This window comes from Thalia democratica, chromosome 4, assembly GCF_965202585.1.
Source record: "Thalia democratica chromosome 4, ktThaDemo2.hap1.1, whole genome shotgun sequence".
Classification (NCBI taxonomy): Eukaryota; Metazoa; Chordata; class Thaliacea; order Salpida; family Salpidae; genus Thalia; species Thalia democratica.
This window is the reverse complement of record NC_139168.1, coordinates 50,980,685-51,002,766: the sequence shown is the minus strand read 5'-3', so window position 1 is coordinate 51,002,766 and position 22,082 is coordinate 50,980,685. Positions and strand designations below refer to the sequence as shown.

The following is a 22,082-nucleotide window of genomic DNA, read 5'->3' as shown; positions in this document are numbered from 1 at the left end:
AATTATTGCAATAAAAAACATACTACCTTAAGACAATATTCAGTACAATTTTTATGTTTACTATATCCTTAAAGTAAATTTGTTTTTACCTTATTTAACAAAATAAAAAACATATTTTCAGTAATATTTAAAAAATAAAGCTTTTACTTACTTCGAACGTATTTTTCAACTAGCCATTGAAAACCTAAGTTACCAATTACTTTTTAAAGCTTGTTTAAGAAACTAACCTTGAACTTAAAACAGATAATACAATTAAGTGTTTTTCACCGTGTATTTAAAAATTAAAATACTTACTATATAAATACTAAAAAGTAGAAGATTCTATTAGCTTAACTACTGTTAAAAAGCTTGTACAATTTAATGGAAATAACTTGGATTGAAATTAATTGGGTAGGTAATAGTATGGGAAGTTATCTAAGTGAAATAGAAGATGTTGAATATTTAGATAAAAAATATCGGGAATTAGCTTGTTTATAAACTATTCAAATTTGAAATCATTTTAAAAGTAAATTTATTGAATTGACGTTGAACTGGGTAGGAATTAAAAGTAGATCATATAGTTGCAAAAGTAGTTTTGAAATAAGTTTATAGTACGTAATGTAAAAATAATGTACAAAAGCAGTAGTAATACAAGTAATAAGCCATGTAACTACCCCTTTAAAAGAATGGTCGTTAAATAACAACTACAACCTTTATAAGCTAAATTATAGAACCATAGAAAAATAAAGTAAAAAGCTATATCGATTCTACAGGCTCTATTTGGAATTAAAAAAACAAAAATATTATTTACTAAGTAAAAAACAGAAAAATTTCTATTAAACTAGCATACTACTATAAAGATATTAAAAGATAAACAATTTGATTCAACAAAAAAACACAAAATTTGTTCTAAAAACAACTAAATATTAACACCGTCATAATTGTAAGCTTCATAACAACAAAGAAAAATTGGAAACAGACAAAAACAGTGAATCAATTCCCTTATAAAATAAAAGTAAAAGCTAAAGCACTTTCAAATACTTTTATGAATTCTTTTTTTTAAGTACCTTCAATATTTTGTGGTAATTCATAAGTAGTACTATATTAATAAGTAAAAAAGAGGTTATGACTTTCAACAATAATAATAATAAATCTACTAATCTGTTATTCCTACAGTAGCATAAATTAAAGTACACTGAATATAAGTTTAAATATTAAACATTAATATATAACAACAACTACTACACCATAGTACTCGATTAGTAATTTCAATTTTATAATTTAAATACAATTTAGTTTCTGACGATTTGCGCAATCAACATTATGAAACAAGCATAAAGCTATTTTAAAGATTATGTATAGTTTATTAAGTCTCTGTCTATTAGTAACATATTGGACTCTAAGACCCATACGTAGATATTTAACTACAATATATTTATTTAATTTTATTAACATAAATTCAGACCACCCCCGACATATTAAAAAAAGTTATTCAATTATGACTCAGAAACGCTTAAGCTCATTGTCATCCAGTGCAGAAATATTTAACGAAATAAAAGTTCTGTGTGAAAATGTATTGAAATGTTTTAAATATGAACTAACATATGTAAAAACTAGTGATGTACCGGACTCACTATCCGGGTCCGGGTCCGGCCGGATATTGCCATTTTTGTCTGATATCCGGATCCGGCCGGACTCTAATTTGAAAAAAAAGTCCGGATCCGGTTCCGGCCGGATTCTAATTTGAAAAAAAAAGTCCGGATCCGGTTCCGGCCGGATTCTAATTTGAAAAAAAAAGTCCGGGTCCGGGTCCGGCCGGATCCTAACAGAGATCCGGCCGGACCCGGATCTAGTTAGTAGAAAAGAGCATACTGAAAAGTATTCTTTAAAAAACAAACCCTGTGTAAATTAATAAGAGTCATTTTCGTCAGTTAAAATTAAACACCTACCGTGATTGGCTCATTTTGTACACGTGACTAATTTACATTTGTTTACATTTAAACTATGAAATAAACATTTCAGAAATGCAACTCTTTACATTTGTTGTAAAATTGAAAACTTTAGAATGAATACTTGCATTATTTATTGTTTAAAGTTGAGCTCAGAGAATATTTAGAGTTAATACGGTTGAATGTACGAGCCAATGAGAATCATATGACGAAATGTTTCAAACTAAATACTGATGCATCAAAACATCAGAACATGACAGGCAGTTTATATGTAAGCAGTTAGTTAGTTTGGTGTGCAGCTTGAAGCAACAAAATATCTTGAACTTTTTTGTGAATGCTTATTGTAAGTAGTGTTTTGTTTTAAAAGTGAATATTTCAACTGGTGTTTAATTGTTTAAATATTTAAGCCAGGTTTATAGTTTAATAGTTTATTAAAAATTTTACAGTTTCTTGTTTACTAAAAGTTTTATTTAATTTTTAGTTTATTGTTATAAGTCTTTTGATATAGATTTAAATAGCTTCCAGTTTTTAAAGTGTTACCAAAGTAATTAATAATTTTGTATATGCTAGTATTTCTTGTTGTGTTTTATATAAAAGATTCATCACTCAAAACTGTCGTGTCTGATTATAGAAATTAGTCTCAGTAAGAATTCAATGTTTGTTAGATATTAATTAAATAAGTTAGGATTTAATTATGGTAGTACTAATAATTTAAGTCTACCACAATCAGTCCACAACTTTACTACCAAATTGTCAACCTTTGCTAGCTGTTCTACTGATTGTTAGATTAAAGTAATTTTTTCAATTTTTAAAAACCTCATTCTGACTCAGGCTTGTTTATACTCACTCTAGCTAGTTTTATTGACTTAAACAGTGGCAACCCTGCTAGATTGAAAATTTTTGGGAATTTTAGAAAATCTTCGACTGCCTCAGGCTAGTTTAGTTTTTTATAAAAACTCAGGCTAGTTTTCTTTTAAATTTTTAATGAGTTTGAGCTGATCCAGTTTTCAATATTTGGTAATTTTCTAGTGTATTTTGTTCAAGAACTTGATTTCAGATTTTTAATTGTAAATAACACCTAAATTTGTAAACCTTGTGGCTAGCTGTTCTACTTATTATTAGATTAAAGTTCTTTTTTTTTCAGTTTTTGAAAACCTCATTCTGATTCAGGCTAGTTTATACTAGTGATGTACCGGACTCACTATCCGGGTCCGGGTCCGGCCGGATATTGCCATTTTTGTCTGATATCCGGATCCGGCCGGATTCTAATTTGAAAAAAAAGTCCGGATCCGGTTCCGGCCGGATTCTAATTTGAAAAAAAAGTCCGGATCCGGTTCCGGCCGGATTCTAATTTGAAAAAAAAGTCCGGGTCCGGTTCCGGCCGGATTCTAATTTGAAAAAAAAGTCCGGATCCGGGTCCGGCCGGACCCGAAATTGTGGGTCCGGTACATCACTAGTAAAAACAAACAGTGATATTAATAATAACTATAAAAATGACATTATTAAAGATTATAACAATAAAATTATAGTAATGATAACAATATTAATAATAGTAATAAAAATTTTAGAATAATAACAACAACAACAACAACAATAGCAATAAGAGTAATAATAATAGTAATAGTAATAATAATAATAATAATAGTAATAGTAATAGTAATAATAATAATAATAATAATAATAATAATAATAATAATAATAATAATAATAATAATAATAATAATAATAATAATAATAATAATAATAATAATAATAATAATAATAATAATAATAATAATAATAATAACAGTAATATTAATGATAATAAAAATAATACCAACAATAATAATAAAATTAACAATCACAGTATTACTAGTAATAATAACATTAAAACGCAAAAAAAGTCATAAATCTCGTAGTAGCTGTGTGTTGTGGTATGACCCACCATACTGTCCTAGCATCAACATAAACTTAGGTAAAGAATTTTAAGATTAGTAAACAAACATTTCCTAGATAACCAATGTTACCGTAAATATTCAATAGAAAAACTTTAAAAATTTCTTATAGTTGTATGAACAACGTCAAGTCAATAATACAATCACATAATAACTTTATTTTATCTAAATATAAAGATATTAAATACAAATTAATACAAACAATAATAAACATACCACTATTAGTATGAATGATAATAACAACTATTCAGATTATATACATGAAATTAACATTAGTTTAGACAGAAACGATAACAGTATTTTAAATAGTTGTAACATTACAAAGCTTAACGTAAATAATAAGAATAACACTAATCGAATCAATAAAAATAATAATAATAATAGACCTATAACTAGAAGTATCAGCAAAAGCCTAACTAAAAGTATAAACACAATTGTACCTAATGATTCATCTTCTAATGATGATAATAATAATCATAATAATAACGGTGGTAACCGGTGTAATATCAATAAGAGTAGTATTAATAACAATAAAGTGATTAAACCTGGTTTTAAACCAAAGAACAATGTAAGTAAAAATTGTAACTGTCGTAAGTCGAATAAAGTAAACTGTCCGTTACAAGGTAACTGCTTAATTAAAAATGTCGTGTATAAGGTGCGTGTTAAATGTAATCTTAGTGATGATAATAATAAAAATAAAAATTATTACAATAAGGATAACTTTTACATCGGTTCGACAGAAGGTCATTTTAAAGATAGGTACACTGGGCAATGGGTATAAATATATTTTTAAACATGTAAACAAAAAGAAGAGCACAAGATTGTCACATTTCGTTTGGCAGTATTTTGACATGTATGGTACCAAACCAAAAATGGAATGGAGCAGTCCTTTACCACACCAACAATAACATCAGTAGCGCGAGCATGATCTGCCAAATATGCAACCTTGAACGAATGGCAATTGTTGCAGAAAATGGAAAAAAAAATTACTAAATTAAAGACGTGATATTTCAAACAACTATGTACACAACCGACGGTCCTTCTTCAAATAACACCTTGGCGCTTTCTCAACTTTCTTTTTCGTTTACCATTTACATAAGCACACACAAACTCACTTAATATATATTAATATAGCTATATACCCTAAGTTAATTATTCAATTTTAATCGAAAGGTCACAATGTGTTTTTTGTGTAATTCTTTAAAAATTTTGCTATGTACTTTATTTCGTTCTGAAGATATATGTTAAACATTGAAACTGAGTAAACGATACGAAAATTAATTGTTTCTTTATCAAACACTAACTCCTTTATAACAAAGTACTATTAAACTGATCATTATCAAAAAAAAACAATGAACTTTGACCCAATAAAGTTCAACTACTCTATGAATAATATACCGCTGTGCAACAGTATATGTCCAAGATGTACAACCAAGTATACAACTTCGAAGAAAGACTGAGATGCCGCGCTAGTTTCTTTAAGATCCAGAAAACCGAAGAAAAGAAGCACCAAGAGGAAGACAAAATCCATCAAAGAATTATTTTTCCTACAAGAAACACACCACCACCGGACGCAAGGTTAGCTGATTTCGAAAACGCTTTGTACAAGTTAATAAGTAACATTACATTTTAAAAATACATGAAAAAAGATATCAAAAATATAACATCCTCCGAGAAATTATTTATTTTTTCTGACAAATCAACTAACATTTAAAAATAGACAAAAACACTTACAATAAACTTTTGAAAGAAAATATCACATCAGACTACAAAAAATCAGACCCAGGAATAATTGAAAAACTAAATGGAGAAACCTATCAATTTATCAACAAATACAATGTAAAAGGTAAGATTAAAAAAATAGAACAAAAACTTGCATTCATTAGAATCAAAAACCACAAAAAAGATTTTCCAAACAAACTAAACTGTAGAGTTTTGAACCCCTCCAAATCCCCTCTCAACAAATTCACAAAAGCTAAACTAGACACAACAAATAAAAGAACAATAATAGGCTCAAAACTAAATCAATGGAAAAACACTGACAAGGTTATAAACTGGTTCAATAAACTAAAAATAATCCCTAAAACCCGATTCATAAAATTTGATATCACAAAATTTTACCCATCCATAACAAAAACAACTTTAACTAACTCATTAAAATTTGCTGAAAAATTCACACCAATCACAGACAACGATCAAAAATTAAGACTACATTCCTGCAAGTCTACAATCTTTCACGAAAACAAAACATGGAAAAAATAAACACCTCTGACCTCTTTAACGTTAGCATTGGATCCTACAATGGACCCGAAGTGTGCGACATGGTAGAACTCTTCATACTAAACGAAATTAAAAAACAAATATATTTAATGAAGAAGAATTCGGTATCTATAGAGACGATGGCCTTGCGGTCATCCAATCTAAATCGCCGAGAACCACAGAAAAAACAACAAAAGAATTACACAAAAATTTTAACATATGGGGTTTTAAAATAACATTAAATGCAGGCCTAATCCAAACAGACTTTTTAGATATCGAATTAATCTTACCCAACAGAACATACATCCCGTTTAGAAATCCAAATTCGCATATCCTTTATGTGAGCAACCAATCAAACCACCCTAATCAAATATTAAAACAATTACCTATAACTATTAACGAAAGACTAAACAATTTATCAAGTAACGAAGAATCATTTAACGGTATAAAACATAATTATCAATCAGCACTAAAAGCCGCCAACTACAAATTAAACCTAAAATACCAAAATGCAAAAAAAAAAAAAAAAAAAAAGCAAAAAAAAAGAAAAGTTATTTATTTCAACCCACCTTTTCCCCTAACTGTTAAATATTTCTTAAACCTGGTAAATAAACACTTTGACACAAACCACTCATACCACAAAAAATTAACAGGAACACACTCAAAATTTCTTATAGCTGTATGGAAAATTTCAAAACAAAAATTCTTAAACACAATAACACAATAACAAAATATTAAACAACCTAAACTCCAAACAACAAGAAAAAACCTGCAACTGCAGGAAAGAAAAATGCCCTTAAAACAATAACTGCCGATCAAAAAATATAATCTACCGAGCTACTATAAAAACAGACAATATAACAAAATTTTACGTGGGTTTCACTAGTACAACATTTATAACAAATATAGCAACCATAAAGCAAGCTTTACTAACAAATTAAAGACACAATACCGAATTATCGAACTTTATATGGGAGTTAAAAGACGCAAACAAAGACTATAATATTAAATGGAAAATACTCTGCAGAACTAAAACAAAACCGAACAACAACAAAACACGCCATTTATATTGCTTGGAAAAGTACGAAATCGAAAAAAAAATCATTAAATAAAAGAAAGGCAGCAATCGTGCCTCCACAATCAAAACATGTATTTTAAAAGAACAAAAACCATTAATCGATAACAAAAAATAACAATAAAATAAAACCAAAAACAAGAACAAACAAAACAAAAAATAAGTTGAGATGTACATAAGTTGTTTTTAAGATAAGCTAACTAATTTTATTCGAAACGCCACAATGTGTTTTTTGTGTGATTATTTAAAAATTTTGCTATGTACTTTATTTCGTTCCGAAGATATGTGTTAAACATTTAAACTGAGTAGACGATACGAAAATTAGTTGTTTTTTTTATATTATAAATACCCTAAGTTAATATATAGTTTTTTTATTTTTCATTTTTATATAATTATTTCACACAAGTCACTTCCTATTCTCCGATATTATATTTTCATTTTATACATACCACTTTCTATTCTCCAACTATACATTCTTCATATTTTTTATGTGTTTAGTTCCAAGTTTAATTGTAAACCTATATTCAAATCACAGATAAACCGTGGTTTTTTACCTACTACGCCCAATAGATCGGTTAGAGTTTTTTTTACTGCAGGTTTATACTTAGCAAATTAAAACACCTCGTTGTTTTATATTTTACATTTAAAGTTTCGTATTAAACACAAACCCGTAATTTATTAAATAGTTTATCTATTATATATTTAAAACATCTGTATGAGATCTTTAATTTAGATACCCGATTGCTCTTTTCAAAAACAAAAATTAATTATTTTACTTATTATATAATATATATGTAGTTTAAGTCATGGTAGTTTTATGTACTGAGTAAATTAATTATTGGTCAGGACATTGAAAGCTAATAACAAGTTTGATTTTTATGCTTTGTTTTTTTTAACTTTTTTAAATTTAAATCCAATTTACTTTTTAATTGTATATAACTTTAATTTTGTTATAATTTAGATTTTATCATTATACACATTCAATAAAAATATATATTATAACAAGTTTCTGTAGCTTTTATTACATTTACTATTGTTTAATTAATTAATTCAATAAATAATGTTTGTTGTTTTACTTTTTTTTGTTTGTAGATTACATATTATTTTTTTTTAATTAAAGCGCTTTACTACTTTTTCCAAACATAAATAATAAATTATCTAACTTTGTAGTACAAGTTATCTAACTTGCCCTAATATTTATATATAACAGCTTAATATTGTGACTTAACTATTATATGTTTTTTTGAATGATCGGTAACCAGTAAATATTTGAATTAGTACTTCCTTGATTTCATTTAAGTAGTTTATATTATGATTTGTTATTTTTTTGTATTTTTACTTTTATTTATTTAATTTAGACTTCACAATCACAAATATTGTATAGTTTTATAACAGTCGGATTTAACATCACGTAACTTATCTATTATTAACCATTAACCTATAAAAATTTATAGCAACTATTTTTATTTTTAAAGGACACATATATACACCTATTTTAGCTTTTATTCTTTCCTTACAGTATCTATTTTTTACACAGCTCCGTTGAAGTGTGTCAATCTGTTAACACACATAAACATGTGTTAGTGTATTAAAGAAAGGATACTGTATAATTTGTTATTATTATATATTTCAGTGAACTTTTTTCGCTTGAATCTTTTGTTAACAAACGCTTAAATTTATATTTTTGAATAGTTATATATATTATATTATACTAGTAACTAAAAAAAAAAGTGTAAAACTGTTTAAACAGTTGAAACTTTTCTTAAATTAATTATTGTTAAAAAGACATACTGCATTCAACTACTATGAGTAAAGAAAAAAACCTTTCAGCGTCACAAAAAGTTCGTGATCTTGTAAGTGATTGGGATGAATTAGAACAATCACTTGGAAGCGGTGGCAGTGGTTTTTGAGTCTGGTTTCTTTTGATCTTATTTTTACTTTGTTTTATGACGTTGCTTCTTGGGGGTAGCTCAGGTGCCGAATCACTTGCTACTTGGTCTGCGGGTAAATCTAATTTACCTCTTGAAAATTTAGTGCATAAGTCAGAAACTTTGTTGGGAAATGTTGATGTACCTTAAAAAAGTATAACATTAGACAGTTTTAAAATTGTTTTAGTTTTTCAAAAACCATAACTTTCAAGTAAAACATTTTAAGCATTGCCGCTTTTTTTGTCATAAAGACTTAGAAAAAAAGATTTATCCTTAGGCAAACAGTATCTAAAGTTGATTACGGCTAGATATTTTTAAGTAAAAGCATTTTATTTTTGTGCAGTTTGAGATTCTTTTTTTGAAACAATCTTGACTTTGAGAATCGTTTTTGACTTAACACAATCAAGAACGATTAAAACGTTTGCAAAAACGTGGTATTAAATTCGTATGGTAAAGTCCTAGATTTTGTATTTGGCAACTTCTGTACCCCATATATTGAGGTAAAATAACAATTACATGAATATTAATTTTCCGTTTGTTTTATACACAAAAACAACTTAATCTCAATAGAAAACCAGTTGTTAAACGTGAAGTGAATGTTTTCTCGAATTTAGACACTGGCTTAAAAACAAGTAATGAAGATAGATTTCTCTTTGTTTTAAAATCTAAAACAAACTAGCTTCGAGTGTTGAACAATTACCGATATAACTTTGTTTATTCTAATTATCAAGACAACCCTTTCATTGATATTGAATATTTACTGAAGTCCAACTAACGCGGTCAAAGCTCGTTTAAAATGACCGTTTGTACTGACTTCAATACGATTTATCGAGAAACGAAAGCTGTTTAAATACATCTAGATAATAAATGCCCATCCATGCAACTTACAAGTTATGTACAAAGCGTGAGTTTCTTTTTTTATCACTACATTTTCTAAATTGTAAAACAAAAATTAAGTGATGATTATCTTTAGTTATTTACAGGTTCAATTTAGATACGCTAAAACTATACTATAGCATTCCATACTTTATTCTGAATTAAGATTTTTTATAGATTAAGTTTAAAAAATAACAATAGATATAACTCTTAGTAAAAACTATGAGTACTAGTAACAAGAAAACTAATTCTTTATCAGACAGTAGTCTCTCAAATATGGTTACCAAGCACGCTACGCGTGCTCAATCGGCCGAAAATACTTCCTGTACTAGAAAACACACTCCAAAAATTAAAAAAGCTAAACATCTGACCAACAAAAGTTGTTATCAGACGAAACAAATAATCTAGCAGAGGATTATAACTTGTTTGGTATTGAATACTTGGAAAATTAAAGACAAAAGAAGGAAAAACATCACAGGGTTCGTGCGCGAAATTTTATTTATTTAGCCTGACTGGGACCATTTTAGCCTGACATTTTTTTAAAGTAGGGAAAATTCCCTTAAGAAGTCATTTTAGATATTTGGGGTCTTAATTAGTACTATTGTAGTCTCCGACTTTAACTAGCTTTATCTCAAAAATATTTTGAGCTTTAAAAATCTGCAAAAAGCAACTCATAGCTTAGTTACAACTCAATAAAATAAGACTAAATTGTGAAAAAGGTGATTGACCCCTTCCCCCTATGCCCTTAACATAACAAATTCAGTTATAAGTTTTAAAAGAAGTGTTATGTCTAATCTATTACTAGTGTAAAAATATAATATACATTACTAAACACATTTGTTCAATTTAATTAAGCACTAAGTAAAAACATTATAACCAGAAGATTTATAATAAAACGACGTGCATTGTTGTATTTTTTTAAAACTTAAAATGAAACGCTTACATGAGTGTTAAAATTCAAACAAACAGCTAAGTTGTTGAACTAAACTGTAATGTTTAAACTGCATATTTTTTATGAATTTTTATAATTATGACGTATATAATCTACTCAAAACAAAATAATGAAGATTCTTAAATTTTTTTTAGAGACTCAATAAAAGGTTTTAAGCATTTATTTTTACAAATACTGACTGATTTTGTCTTAAATAACTAAATCATTATTTAGAATTAAATTTACATCCCAATTTGATCTTATGAAGATTTCTCAAAATTTTTCTATCAAAAATTTGATGCATTTAAACTGAGATTCTCAAATTTTTATATAAAAAAACTGATTTAGTCTGACGTTTTTCAACTTTTTTCAAAAAACTGATTTAGCCTGACTTAGCCTAATTTAGCCTGACGCGCACGAACCCTGTCATCATCTTTTATAATTATAAAAACACAACTTGATGTATATCTGAAAAAATTAAGAACCTAATTTTTATTTTACACTGAAAAGATAAACAACTCAGCTTGCTTGGTCAATAGAATATTTTAAATATAATTATTAGAAGTAAAATTTTGCCATATCTACCAATACGCAAACTAAAAAATTCAATTTTATAGTTTTAAAGCAGGCATCGGGATTTTTGTATCCAGTATGTAAGGTACTTTATTTAATTGTATAAGTTACAGAATTTTAAATATATTCAAAAATATACATTAACATAGTAATAACTAAGTTCAATAGCAAACACTAACAAAAACTTAGAGCGAAAACTTTATAAATAAACTAACTTCGAATATATTTCTCAAACATAGTTTGTTTTTAAAATGAATTCTATGCAATCAGTAGTTAAGTAAGTCCTAAACAATGTATAAACTTGATAGTTTAAACAATAAAGGTGGTTCCTTAAATTGCACAACAAAACTTTAGTTTAATTATATCAATAAATTTATTATAATAAAAGTTAGGTGTTTCTAAAAAAGAATTGTTTTTTATTACAATAATCTAAAACTACAAATTGGTAAAAAACTACGCTGGACTTTCTGATTAGTTGCAAAAAATGCTAAAAAACTGTTTGTAAAGATTAAATGTATGGTAATATTCAGTAGTTTTGCTAAAATAAATTAAATTAATTTTGTTAAAAAATTAAATATTTCATATAAATGTAAAAAATTAATATAAAATCATACTATTTAGTTTGCTGTCTTCACGTCTAAAACCTAATAATGATGAAACTGCTTTTGGTTTGGTCTCACGCATATCTCTATGTTCGTAATATTGCACTGATCTTTAAAATAAAAAGTCATTTTTAAATACTCCTAACAAAGAAATATATTTATTATAAAAGAGTCCTTTGACCTAAACTTTTTTGAGTTGGTTTTTTTATCGTGTATAGATATAGTATAGTATCAATATAACACAAACTATAAACTTATAAGTCCATATATATTTTTTGAAATAAAATTACTAAAAAAAAATCTTAGTGTATAAAAATAAAAATAGAACATTTGAAAATAATTAAATTTTTGACGCTTAAACTAATTGAAGCAATTAATCAAAAGCTTTATTCTAATGAGGTAACATTATGTTCTATCGAACATAAACACAAACAGAAGTACTTTTCGACAACCTTCATCAGAACTCATATCGTGGTTTAAACTGATGTAATGACATTAAATAATAAAAACTAAGTCTTTAAAAAATTAATAAAATGTAAAGCAATTATAATAATTAACATCTAAAAAAACGTTTAGTCAGTAATACATAATTATAATAAAACTATACTAATTAATTAAATAAAGCATAAAACTTATTAAAGAGTTTATCAAACAAGATTAGGGTATCTTTCAAGAAAAATGAAGTTGATAAACTATAGAAAATAAATAGTGATTCAGCAATTGGTCAATATTTGACTAATAATTCGAAATGCTTTGTAAATTATAATTGGGTAACTTCAAAAAATACCAAGACCTCGTAATGTTTTCATTTAAAATCTCTAAAGGCAATTTTGACCTTAAGCCTAAAACTAGAACTGTGCAAGCAAAAGAAACTTGTCTATTTGACCATATTGACTTCGATGAACTTAAACTGACCAAACTTATACTTTATTTAGTTAATTAGTATATTAGAACAAAATTATCTAATGAAACATCTTTATTAAACATCTGATGTGAACAACTATATAAAAAATAGTATTTTATATAAACTATAGCTATATTTATACAAATAGTATCTTTTAAAGCTTTATTAGTTTTGAATAAAATCAAAAAAATGTCTATCTCACTGCAGGTATGCATCGATGTTTGTACAACTACTCTTATCCTTGCATTTTTTCAGTAGTTTACAAGTTAACTCGTCATATAGACATTCATTGTTTTTCTCTTCTTTCTAAAAAAACTAACGCTAAATTAATTGAGGACAAAAAAGTTTAAGATAGTAAAAGTTGAAACTAAACTATTAACTAAAATTATTTAACTATTTTTTAAAGTCGTGTTGTAAACTTTTTAGTGCTGAAAACTGTAGAACTACTTTTTTTTTGTTTATATTTATAATATCGACATATCTATACTGCGTATCTTTTTAATTACATATTTTTAAACTTAAATAAAAAAATTATACAGTTTTAAAGTAGCATTTATAAGTAACTAAACTTACAATAAATTCACACAAAAAAGAAGGCAAATGAAATTCTAATTGACTCTCAGGTTGAAACTCAATAAACTTGTTGTCACTGCCCAATGCTAATATAAAACAATGTTTTTCTGCCTGTAAAATTTTAACTTATCAGTTTTTTTATAATAACCCTAAACGTAAGAATACCTAACTTAAATACGCAAGTAGCATTAAATGGTAAAACAAAATTATTAACAATCTATTAATAAACATGTCTTTAGTTTTAATTACTGAATCTCTATTTTTTGTATTTATTTTAATTTATTCATACGTCATAATTTAAAGTTATTTTTAAGCTATTCACTCAACAAAAATTTTTTCAAATTTCATTTAAAATTTATCACTTGACAAAGAAATCTTGTATGATTTTGAAAAGCTTTGTGTAATAAAATATAAAAAACAAAATGAACCTATTGATATTAAGTTGCAAATGGTATATAAATACATAGAAAAGTATGCTCAGAAAACTTACTTTTGTTTTTTGTTTTTTATTGTATTGTTATCGTTACTAATTATTATTACTAAACACAACTCTTTTCTAGAATTAACTTTTTAACATTTGTAAAACTCTCCAAATAAAAAAAAATACAGTCTTGCAAAATTCATCCAGTAAAAACTTATAAAACTAATCAAAATCATGTAATATAAATAAATTAATTGAGATTTTACAGTTGTATTATAGCATAGCTTTTTATGTTCATAAAATTGTATAGGCAATAAATAATAAACTTAACTAAAGTTTTAATCATACTTATCAATCGAATAAATGAAGTAGTTCAGGATATTGCGTCAGTGTACTAGTTTTAACAACTGATAGCAAAAATATTTTTTTGTTAATTTTTATTATGTTCATTTTTTTTCTAATTAACAGACAAATTTAAAACATATATTACAAAACTTTTTGTTTTCATAAATAAAATTACTAAAAAACTGAAAGATATAAAACTTTATTGGTAAACATTTTTATATTTTTTGAATGTATTTTAAATACTCATAACTAATTAATAACTACTTTATACCATTCTAAATACCAAACTAAACACTATTTATCCATTCATTTAAACTAATTTAAATTTTCAATTTCGATCATACATATACTAGCTTATTACTATTTTTTTACATCTAAGTAAAAAAATTAAATCCAAAAATTATATTGTACCAATAATTGTTATTTGTAATACAGTAACCAGTAATTTACTTCCTAAAAATTTTGTTTAAACAGTATTTTACTATAAAATCTCTTTTAAAAGTCTTATTATTTTATTGAACATTATAAACGGTTTTAATCTCTAAAATAAATCTAAAAATGAAATAAGTTAAAAAATAGTTAGAGTAAAAAATATGAAGAACAAAAATAAGTTTTAGATTATGTATTAAACTTTTATTTTCACAAAATGAAAAACTTTTTTTTAACTTCTAGTTGAACTAGTACAAAAAATTGTCATTAAAAAAAATATCAACTGAAATAGTATCACCAACAAAACAAGATAAAGACTTACCCCAGTTAATTTAAAAGAAGTGTTGACAACAATACGGTGTTGGTCAAAATTTGAGGAGTTTGGTTTGTTTTTAACTATAACTGTACAAGGAAAATCAACTTTGTTTATAAGCTGTCCTGCTGTAAGATCCATACTATTCCACCTACTGTTGTCAGTAGGAGACTTAGTTGTAAAGTTTGCTTTTACAGAGAATGGAAGTCTGTTAAAATATGTTTAATATGTTCTGATATTCAATTTAAATGGTACATTGTCAATAGTTTTTCAGACAAAAATGTTTTAAAACACTATTAAATATAAAAGGTAGCATAACTAAACAATTAAAGCATGCTGTAGTAATACATATATTACTAAAATAATATAGTTAATTTATATTTTTTTACTACCTTTATAATATAACCTTTATTCCTAAAAATCCACCATTATGTACACATCTTTAAATTTATTTTAATTTTATTTTATTAACATTATGCAAAAGACTATTTTACCTAGATAGAGTTAAAAGCATAAATGGCAGATATAACAAAGTTTTTAAAAACTGAAATATCACAATAAGTTAAAAAATTGTAAAAAAATATAAGACACATCAACATATATCTCATTCAAATAGAATAAATTATTGTTCAATGAATTTTTTAAACCTTCTGAAAATAATTTAAAATATATACTATTATAGGAAGGTTTTTTTAAGTATTTATATACTGTTTGCAACTATGAATATATGAATTTAGGTTACCCATTTTCTTTTACTTTTTATTTCACAGTTTTTTTTTAAACGGCACCCACTACGTTTCGTTTTCAAGTAATAAATTAAGTTTTAAATATTAAGTTATTGGACCGTTTAAAAATAAGTTTAAATTATTATGACATATGTAATTAGGACAATGTAAGATTTAAATATATACGAGGTTAGCAAACAAAACTTAAGTAAAGATATGTTAATTTGTAAATTGTTAACAATTTAACTTTTTCATTAAATGTTTGTTTGAGGAAGAAAGGCCTAAGTTAAACACTCAAATAGAAAAGCAAAACTTTTAAAAGTTTACTAATTAACAACTTTTACTTAAGTTTTGTTCGCTAATTCTTTTAATTTTTAGTAGTTAAGTCCTATATTTGAACTTCATTATAATTTAAACATATTTTCAAACTGTCTACTTACTAAATACTTTTTTAATTCATTTATCACTTGAAATATAAAACTAGTGCAATTTCGAAAAGGTTTGTAAAAAAAAATTAAACACAAATTAGTTTAAAATTTTAGTTGAAATGGTTTATAAATACTTAAACTGTTATTTTATAGATACCCAAAACAAATTAAACCCGTATAGTTTTAAACAACTAAGTCTTTAGTGAAACACTTTTTTAAAGATTTATTTTAAGCAGCCATATAATTAATAATAATTATTAATAAATTTTAATTTTCTTAAGTTAAAAGTGTCTAGTTATTATGCATAAAATCTAAAAGTATACATTAATATCAATAATTAGCAAATACTTTAAAAGTAAAATTTATTTCTTAATTATTAATTGCGTAACAGTGTTGTTTTAAATTAATGTTTATTTTCAAACAGTTAAAGAATAAAAAAGTAGTTTAAGTTGTTTGTGTACGTTTAGTTTTTAAGAAATTCATTTGAAATATTTAACTTAATATTTTTTAGAAGAAAATTTTGAATTATTCACTTGATTGTCAGTTGAAGCCTAGTGTTGTACATAATCAATTGTTTTTTGTTTAAGTTCATGACATCAGTTTTTGTTTTACTTCTCACAAATTTTTTTGAAGTCGTTTTCTGTATAAACAAATAATACAAGACAAAAACTAAAATAACTACAAAAAAAAAAGCAATGTAATTTTTTATTAACAAAATATAAAATGTCAAAGTCTTTATAACTGTGAAATAAATTATATTTCGTTTAATACATCAAGTATCACCTGAGTTTTCTGTTGGTTTTTAAACTATTTACATAAACAAAACTACCTTAATCAAATCTTTTATCTTCATTTAAGTAAATAAAACTTAAAGCTAACAAGGTTTCTTAATAACAAACAATTTCAATTATAGTGTAAATAAATAAGAAAATATGCTTGTCCTGATCAGTAACTTTACTGCATAGATAGGCAAACTATGTCCCATTGGCCAAAACTAGGTGATCAAATTAAATACTTTGCTTGCTTCTCATTTCTAAGTTTTGAAAACTATTCTATGTTTTATACAATTGATTTTAGATAGACAGGTTTTTAAACTATTAAACAAATATGAAATATTTTGAATTTTTTTCAAAAATTAATCTAGGAAAAATAATTAAAACCTTAAGCTTTTTTTTTTTGACTTTTTCAATATACTAAACTTTTGAGGAAAGCTATCGAAATTATTAAAACTAGTTTTAAGTGTAAAATACTGTAATTAATTGAATAGTAAGTAAGAAATGTTGAAAGTTTTTTTTTTACTTTATTTTAGTTTTTAATTATAAAATTAAGTAGTTTTAAATTTGTGTGCAGAGTAATATCCGTATAGTTTTCATTTTGTGAAACCAAAGACATTAAAAGTTAAACATTAGCATAAATGTTAACTGACTAAGTTAAAAATATTTTTTACTTAGTTATTTTATTTATTTTAAATAAATTTACCATTATGTGAGGCTTATAGAATAAGTACATACTTTTTGTTTTTCTTTGTTTTCAAAAGAAGGGCCAATTATCCTGAACTCGTCACCTGGATTGAAAAACATGTTGTTCTGATTACAATTATTATATACAAGCTGATCAGTGAGGTATACTACAGTTGGCATATTTGATGCAGCTATTTCCTCTACAGACTCAAATGTCTATAAAATATAGTAAAAAATATTAAAGTATTTAAAATTTAACACAGACTGTAATAAACTACTAATCAACATACAAATAACTTGAAGATTTGTTTAAAAATTAATTTTTTTTTGTTTAGTTTTAATGACCTAAACAAATTAGTTATAATATCATTTGAATAATTAATAAAACTCAATTATGATAAACAAAAACTTAAAAATATTAAATTTAAATATTTTAGAAATTCTTAAAAAAAATTTAATAAAAAATAAAAATGTAAGAATAACAATTTAGTTTAAATAAAGCAATATTATTTCAAGGAATATAAAGATTATTCTATTGTTAAACCGTTTTAAATAATAAGGTTCTTTTTATTTAACAAAAAAATTTACAAATTTATTAGTATTCGTTATATTGCCTAAAGTACTTTCAAATTCTTCTTCAGTAGGCAATTAGAACTGATTAATTCAAAATTTTCTTGCATATAAAAGTTAAAAAAAAAGATATCATGACGTAACTATAAATCAAGTTTTAAGGTAAACTTTGTTTTAAAATACCTGTCTTTGAAAAGTTTTTCAAATAGTAAATCTTATTAGTATCTCTAGTTTAAACTCGCAAAAACTAAATGAAATAATAAAAAAATAAATAGATATATGAAATAAAATAAAATCAAAGACAAATGACTAAACGAAATTAGATGGTTAAAACTTTTATGTGTTTGATTTAATGTTTTATAATACTTTAAAATGTAAAATTGAAATAAAAATAGTAATAAAAATAGTAATCGAGCTTATTGTTGGTTGATGTTAAAAAATCAAAAATAAATAGAGTAAATAATCATTATAAATAAGTCGATAAAAGTAGTAGTGCGTATTACCTTAACTTGTTAATTTGAAAATAGAATTTAAAAGTACTTTAGGCAATATAACGAATACTAATAAATTTGTAGATTTTTTTGCTAACTAAAAAAAACTTTTTTATTTAAAACGATTTTGATAAAGACAAAAAAATCACGAAGAACAACACACAACCAAGGGAAGATTTGAGAAACTTAAAACTAAAATATTCTTACTGCTATTGTTAAACTAAATATAAATTAATACAAAACCTTTTTGTTATTTAATTACTACTGTAAACCTTTGAAAATATTATAACTCTAAATTTTATTAATATTACTAAACAATTTTATTAAAAACTAACTCTAATAGTATCTCGCGATCGCTCGAATTCATCTGTTACTCTAAATTTAATTAAAGAATTTGTTGGTATTTCAATAACTTTTCCAATAACATAGTTGCCTTTTTCTATAGTTTGAGCAATTATTCTGTAAATAAAAGACTACAATTAAAACAAGTTTGAGTATACGCATAGTTTTAAACAATGTTTTTTTAATAAACATAAAAACCGAACATAATAATAAAACATCTGAATTGAACTAATTATATTCAGTACAATTTAAAATGACTATTCAATAAAATAATTACCTTTTTGTATAGTTTGAGAATTTTTTCTATAAATAAAAAGACTGAAATTAGAATAAACTTAAGTATTTGCATAGTTTTAACTAATGTTTTATTTAACAAATATAAAAGTCAAACATATTAATAAAACATATGCACCAAAGTAATTATAACAGTATAATGTAAATAAATCTGTTAAAATACTTTCAGTTCACAATATTTTTTAGTTCACCAATATACTTACCCAATGTTGGCAGACAGTAGGAAAAATATTAACAAAAAAAAAAAGAAATTATAAATCAATACTTTCAGCATGTTTAATATAAAGAGCATTTATACAAGGGTTCTTAAACTACTTTTCATAATCACTTCTTTTTCAGAAAATTTAAAATAACATCATCTCCTATCAGTATGAATCCCAGACTATCTAATATAAATTTTTATTTTCTTTTGAATGTATCTAAAAGTTTTTTGTTTGTTCTTTTTTTCTATTTCCCTTGCTTGCTCATATCAGAAATCCCGATTTATACATAACCATAGAACTAATTTGAAATTTAAAATTTTTAATATTTTCAATTAAAGCTTGTCTCAATTCTTTTTACTGCTTATACTCAATGCAATACTAAATAGATCAAAACTTAAAAAAAAATAATCATAAAATTGTACCTGAATTGAACTAGACATATACTGAAAAAAGTTTAAGCAAGAAATTACTATTAAAAATCAGCGTTTCAATTTAAATTTTCAAAATTAACTACTAAAATATACATGTCAAATTCAATTTTACTGCTTGCATAAACAATAAAACAATATTATTAATAAACTTAAAATTAATATTCAAAAAAAGTTTGCAGCTTGAGTGAGTGACAATCAGATTTTGATTGAAAAATATTTAGACTGAAATAAAGTAGTTTTAATATAACTTATACTTATAATTTTTTATAGCTTTGTTAATCAAAAGTAATTCTCATTAAACATTCTTAAAATTAAATTTCGTTCTGTTAGTTATGCTAAAACACAAAACTTTAACAAGAGTTTTTTTGATTCATCAATTATTTGATCTTACAATTGCATATATTTTTTTAGATAAAATTAAAATTAAACTGAAATAGTTTGAGTTGTTACAAACTAAGTTACCATTAAAAAGTGTTTTTAAATATATAACTTTGGACACCTAGATCTCAAGTATTTGTTAAATTTATAATTTAAGTATAAAAACCAAGACTATTTGTTTTTTTTATAGTATATGTCCTCTTAAAAATATTTAAACAAGTTCACATCTTTTTACCAAAAATAATTTCATTTATTATGTTTTGTTATTATAACGTACAGAAATTTATAAAACAAATATAAATATATTTTCTATATAGTTAAGGTATAAACTATGATTTTTTGGGTTACATGAAATTCAAATTTACTACTATTACGCTACGCCCCTGCTATACTCTATACTGAACTCTATACTATATAAGTTTTTAAAATAATTTAAAAAGAGAAATTTAAACATTTCATTTACTAAACAACAAAATGTAACAAACATACTATTTTAGAAAATTATTACAGTTATTTTAAAACATTTATCTATTATTTGAAAGCAGAAAAAAAAATAACTATAAATTTAGTGAGATAAATATTTTTAACATATTTGTATATAATGCTTGTTTATATAAAACTATAAAAATTATAGCTTTATTAAGAAGCAAATGTTTTTATAAAAAGCCTATTTATATAAAAATGGTAATTCCAAGTTACCAATAAAAAAGGTTGAAATTTCTTTTCCAAATATTCAGTTGACTTCATAAAAAGTTGCTACACATAACAAAAATATCAGTTAAGATTAAAACAGACTTGCAAACTAAACAAAACTTGATTAATGTAAAATATTTTATAAAGTAATAAATAAAATATTTCAAAAAGCTCACTTTGTTAAAAAGCGTTTTCCTATTAAATAAATATAAGGATTTTCTTGTGAATACTTTTTTGTTAAAGCAGATTTTGCCATTTTTGTTATCTGTAACAGTTTTATGTAATAAAAGAGATGTACTAAAATTTTTATAATAAAATTAACATTTTTTAATATAGAATCCTAAATATAAATTAATCTACCATTTTTGAACACAAAGTATGTAAAAATTTTCTAGAATTGTTTAAAAATGTTTTTAAAATATTTTCTAAAAAAATTTATATAGTTTAAAAGGTGTATATTGTCTTATTGTAATTTTGTTTATAATAAGTTAATAGTGATAATTATATAGCATTTAAAAAATTGATGAATAGCTCCTTTTTAGTACCAATATGTGCAACAAAAAACTTAAGAGTTATGTAAAAATACCATAGGAAAGTCATAGTTGTCTTCAATATGTTTCAAAGTAAATGATTGTGTAGACCATCTAATCAACTTAATTTTTGTTATTGTTTCTATGTCCATTTGCATTAACTATTTACTTTATTTATTTTAGGCTAAAATTTAAAATATACTTAAATAAACCTTACTGTTATCATTTTTTTGTTCGGTTAAGCTTCAAGTAATCTAGAATATTATATTATACTTTAAGTATGTGGTTTAAAAATTAATGAAATTATTTCTAAACTTTTTATAAATTAATTTTATAAGAATAGTATTTTTTTATATTGAACAAATTTGTCAATAAACTATCTGGTAAAAACAATCTTGTCTTAAATAACATTACTTACACAATTAATTAAAATTTTACTGAACAAC

The 22,082-nt window shown here is 24.5% G+C and overlaps 1 protein-coding gene across 3 annotated transcripts in view; it reads right to left on the bottom strand.

The window, feature by feature from the left end:
* Positions 1–21,816, bottom strand: part of LOC145834627 (GRB2-associated and regulator of MAPK protein-like) — a 31,953-nt gene extending 10,137 nt beyond the window's left edge. For all 3 annotated transcript variants that reach the window (XM_082942103.1, XM_082942104.1, XM_082942105.1), the window contains exons 1-10: positions 21,693–21,816; positions 21,283–21,371; positions 19,101–19,224; positions 17,756–17,920; positions 16,778–16,884; positions 15,101–15,299; positions 13,584–13,694; positions 13,213–13,316; positions 12,119–12,216; positions 9,020–9,269 (exon numbers count right to left, since the gene is read on the bottom strand). In XM_082942103.1, the coding sequence (XP_082798229.1) occupies positions 9,020–9,269; positions 12,119–12,216; positions 13,213–13,316; positions 13,584–13,694; positions 15,101–15,299; positions 16,778–16,884; positions 17,756–17,920; positions 19,101–19,224; positions 21,283–21,371; positions 21,693–21,794 (1,349 nt within the window). In that variant the 5' untranslated portion in view covers positions 21,795–21,816. The remainder of the gene's footprint in view (positions 1–9,019; positions 9,270–12,118; positions 12,217–13,212; positions 13,317–13,583; positions 13,695–15,100; positions 15,300–16,777; positions 16,885–17,755; positions 17,921–19,100; positions 19,225–21,282; positions 21,372–21,692) is intronic.
* Positions 21,817–22,082: the final 266 nt, after the last annotated feature.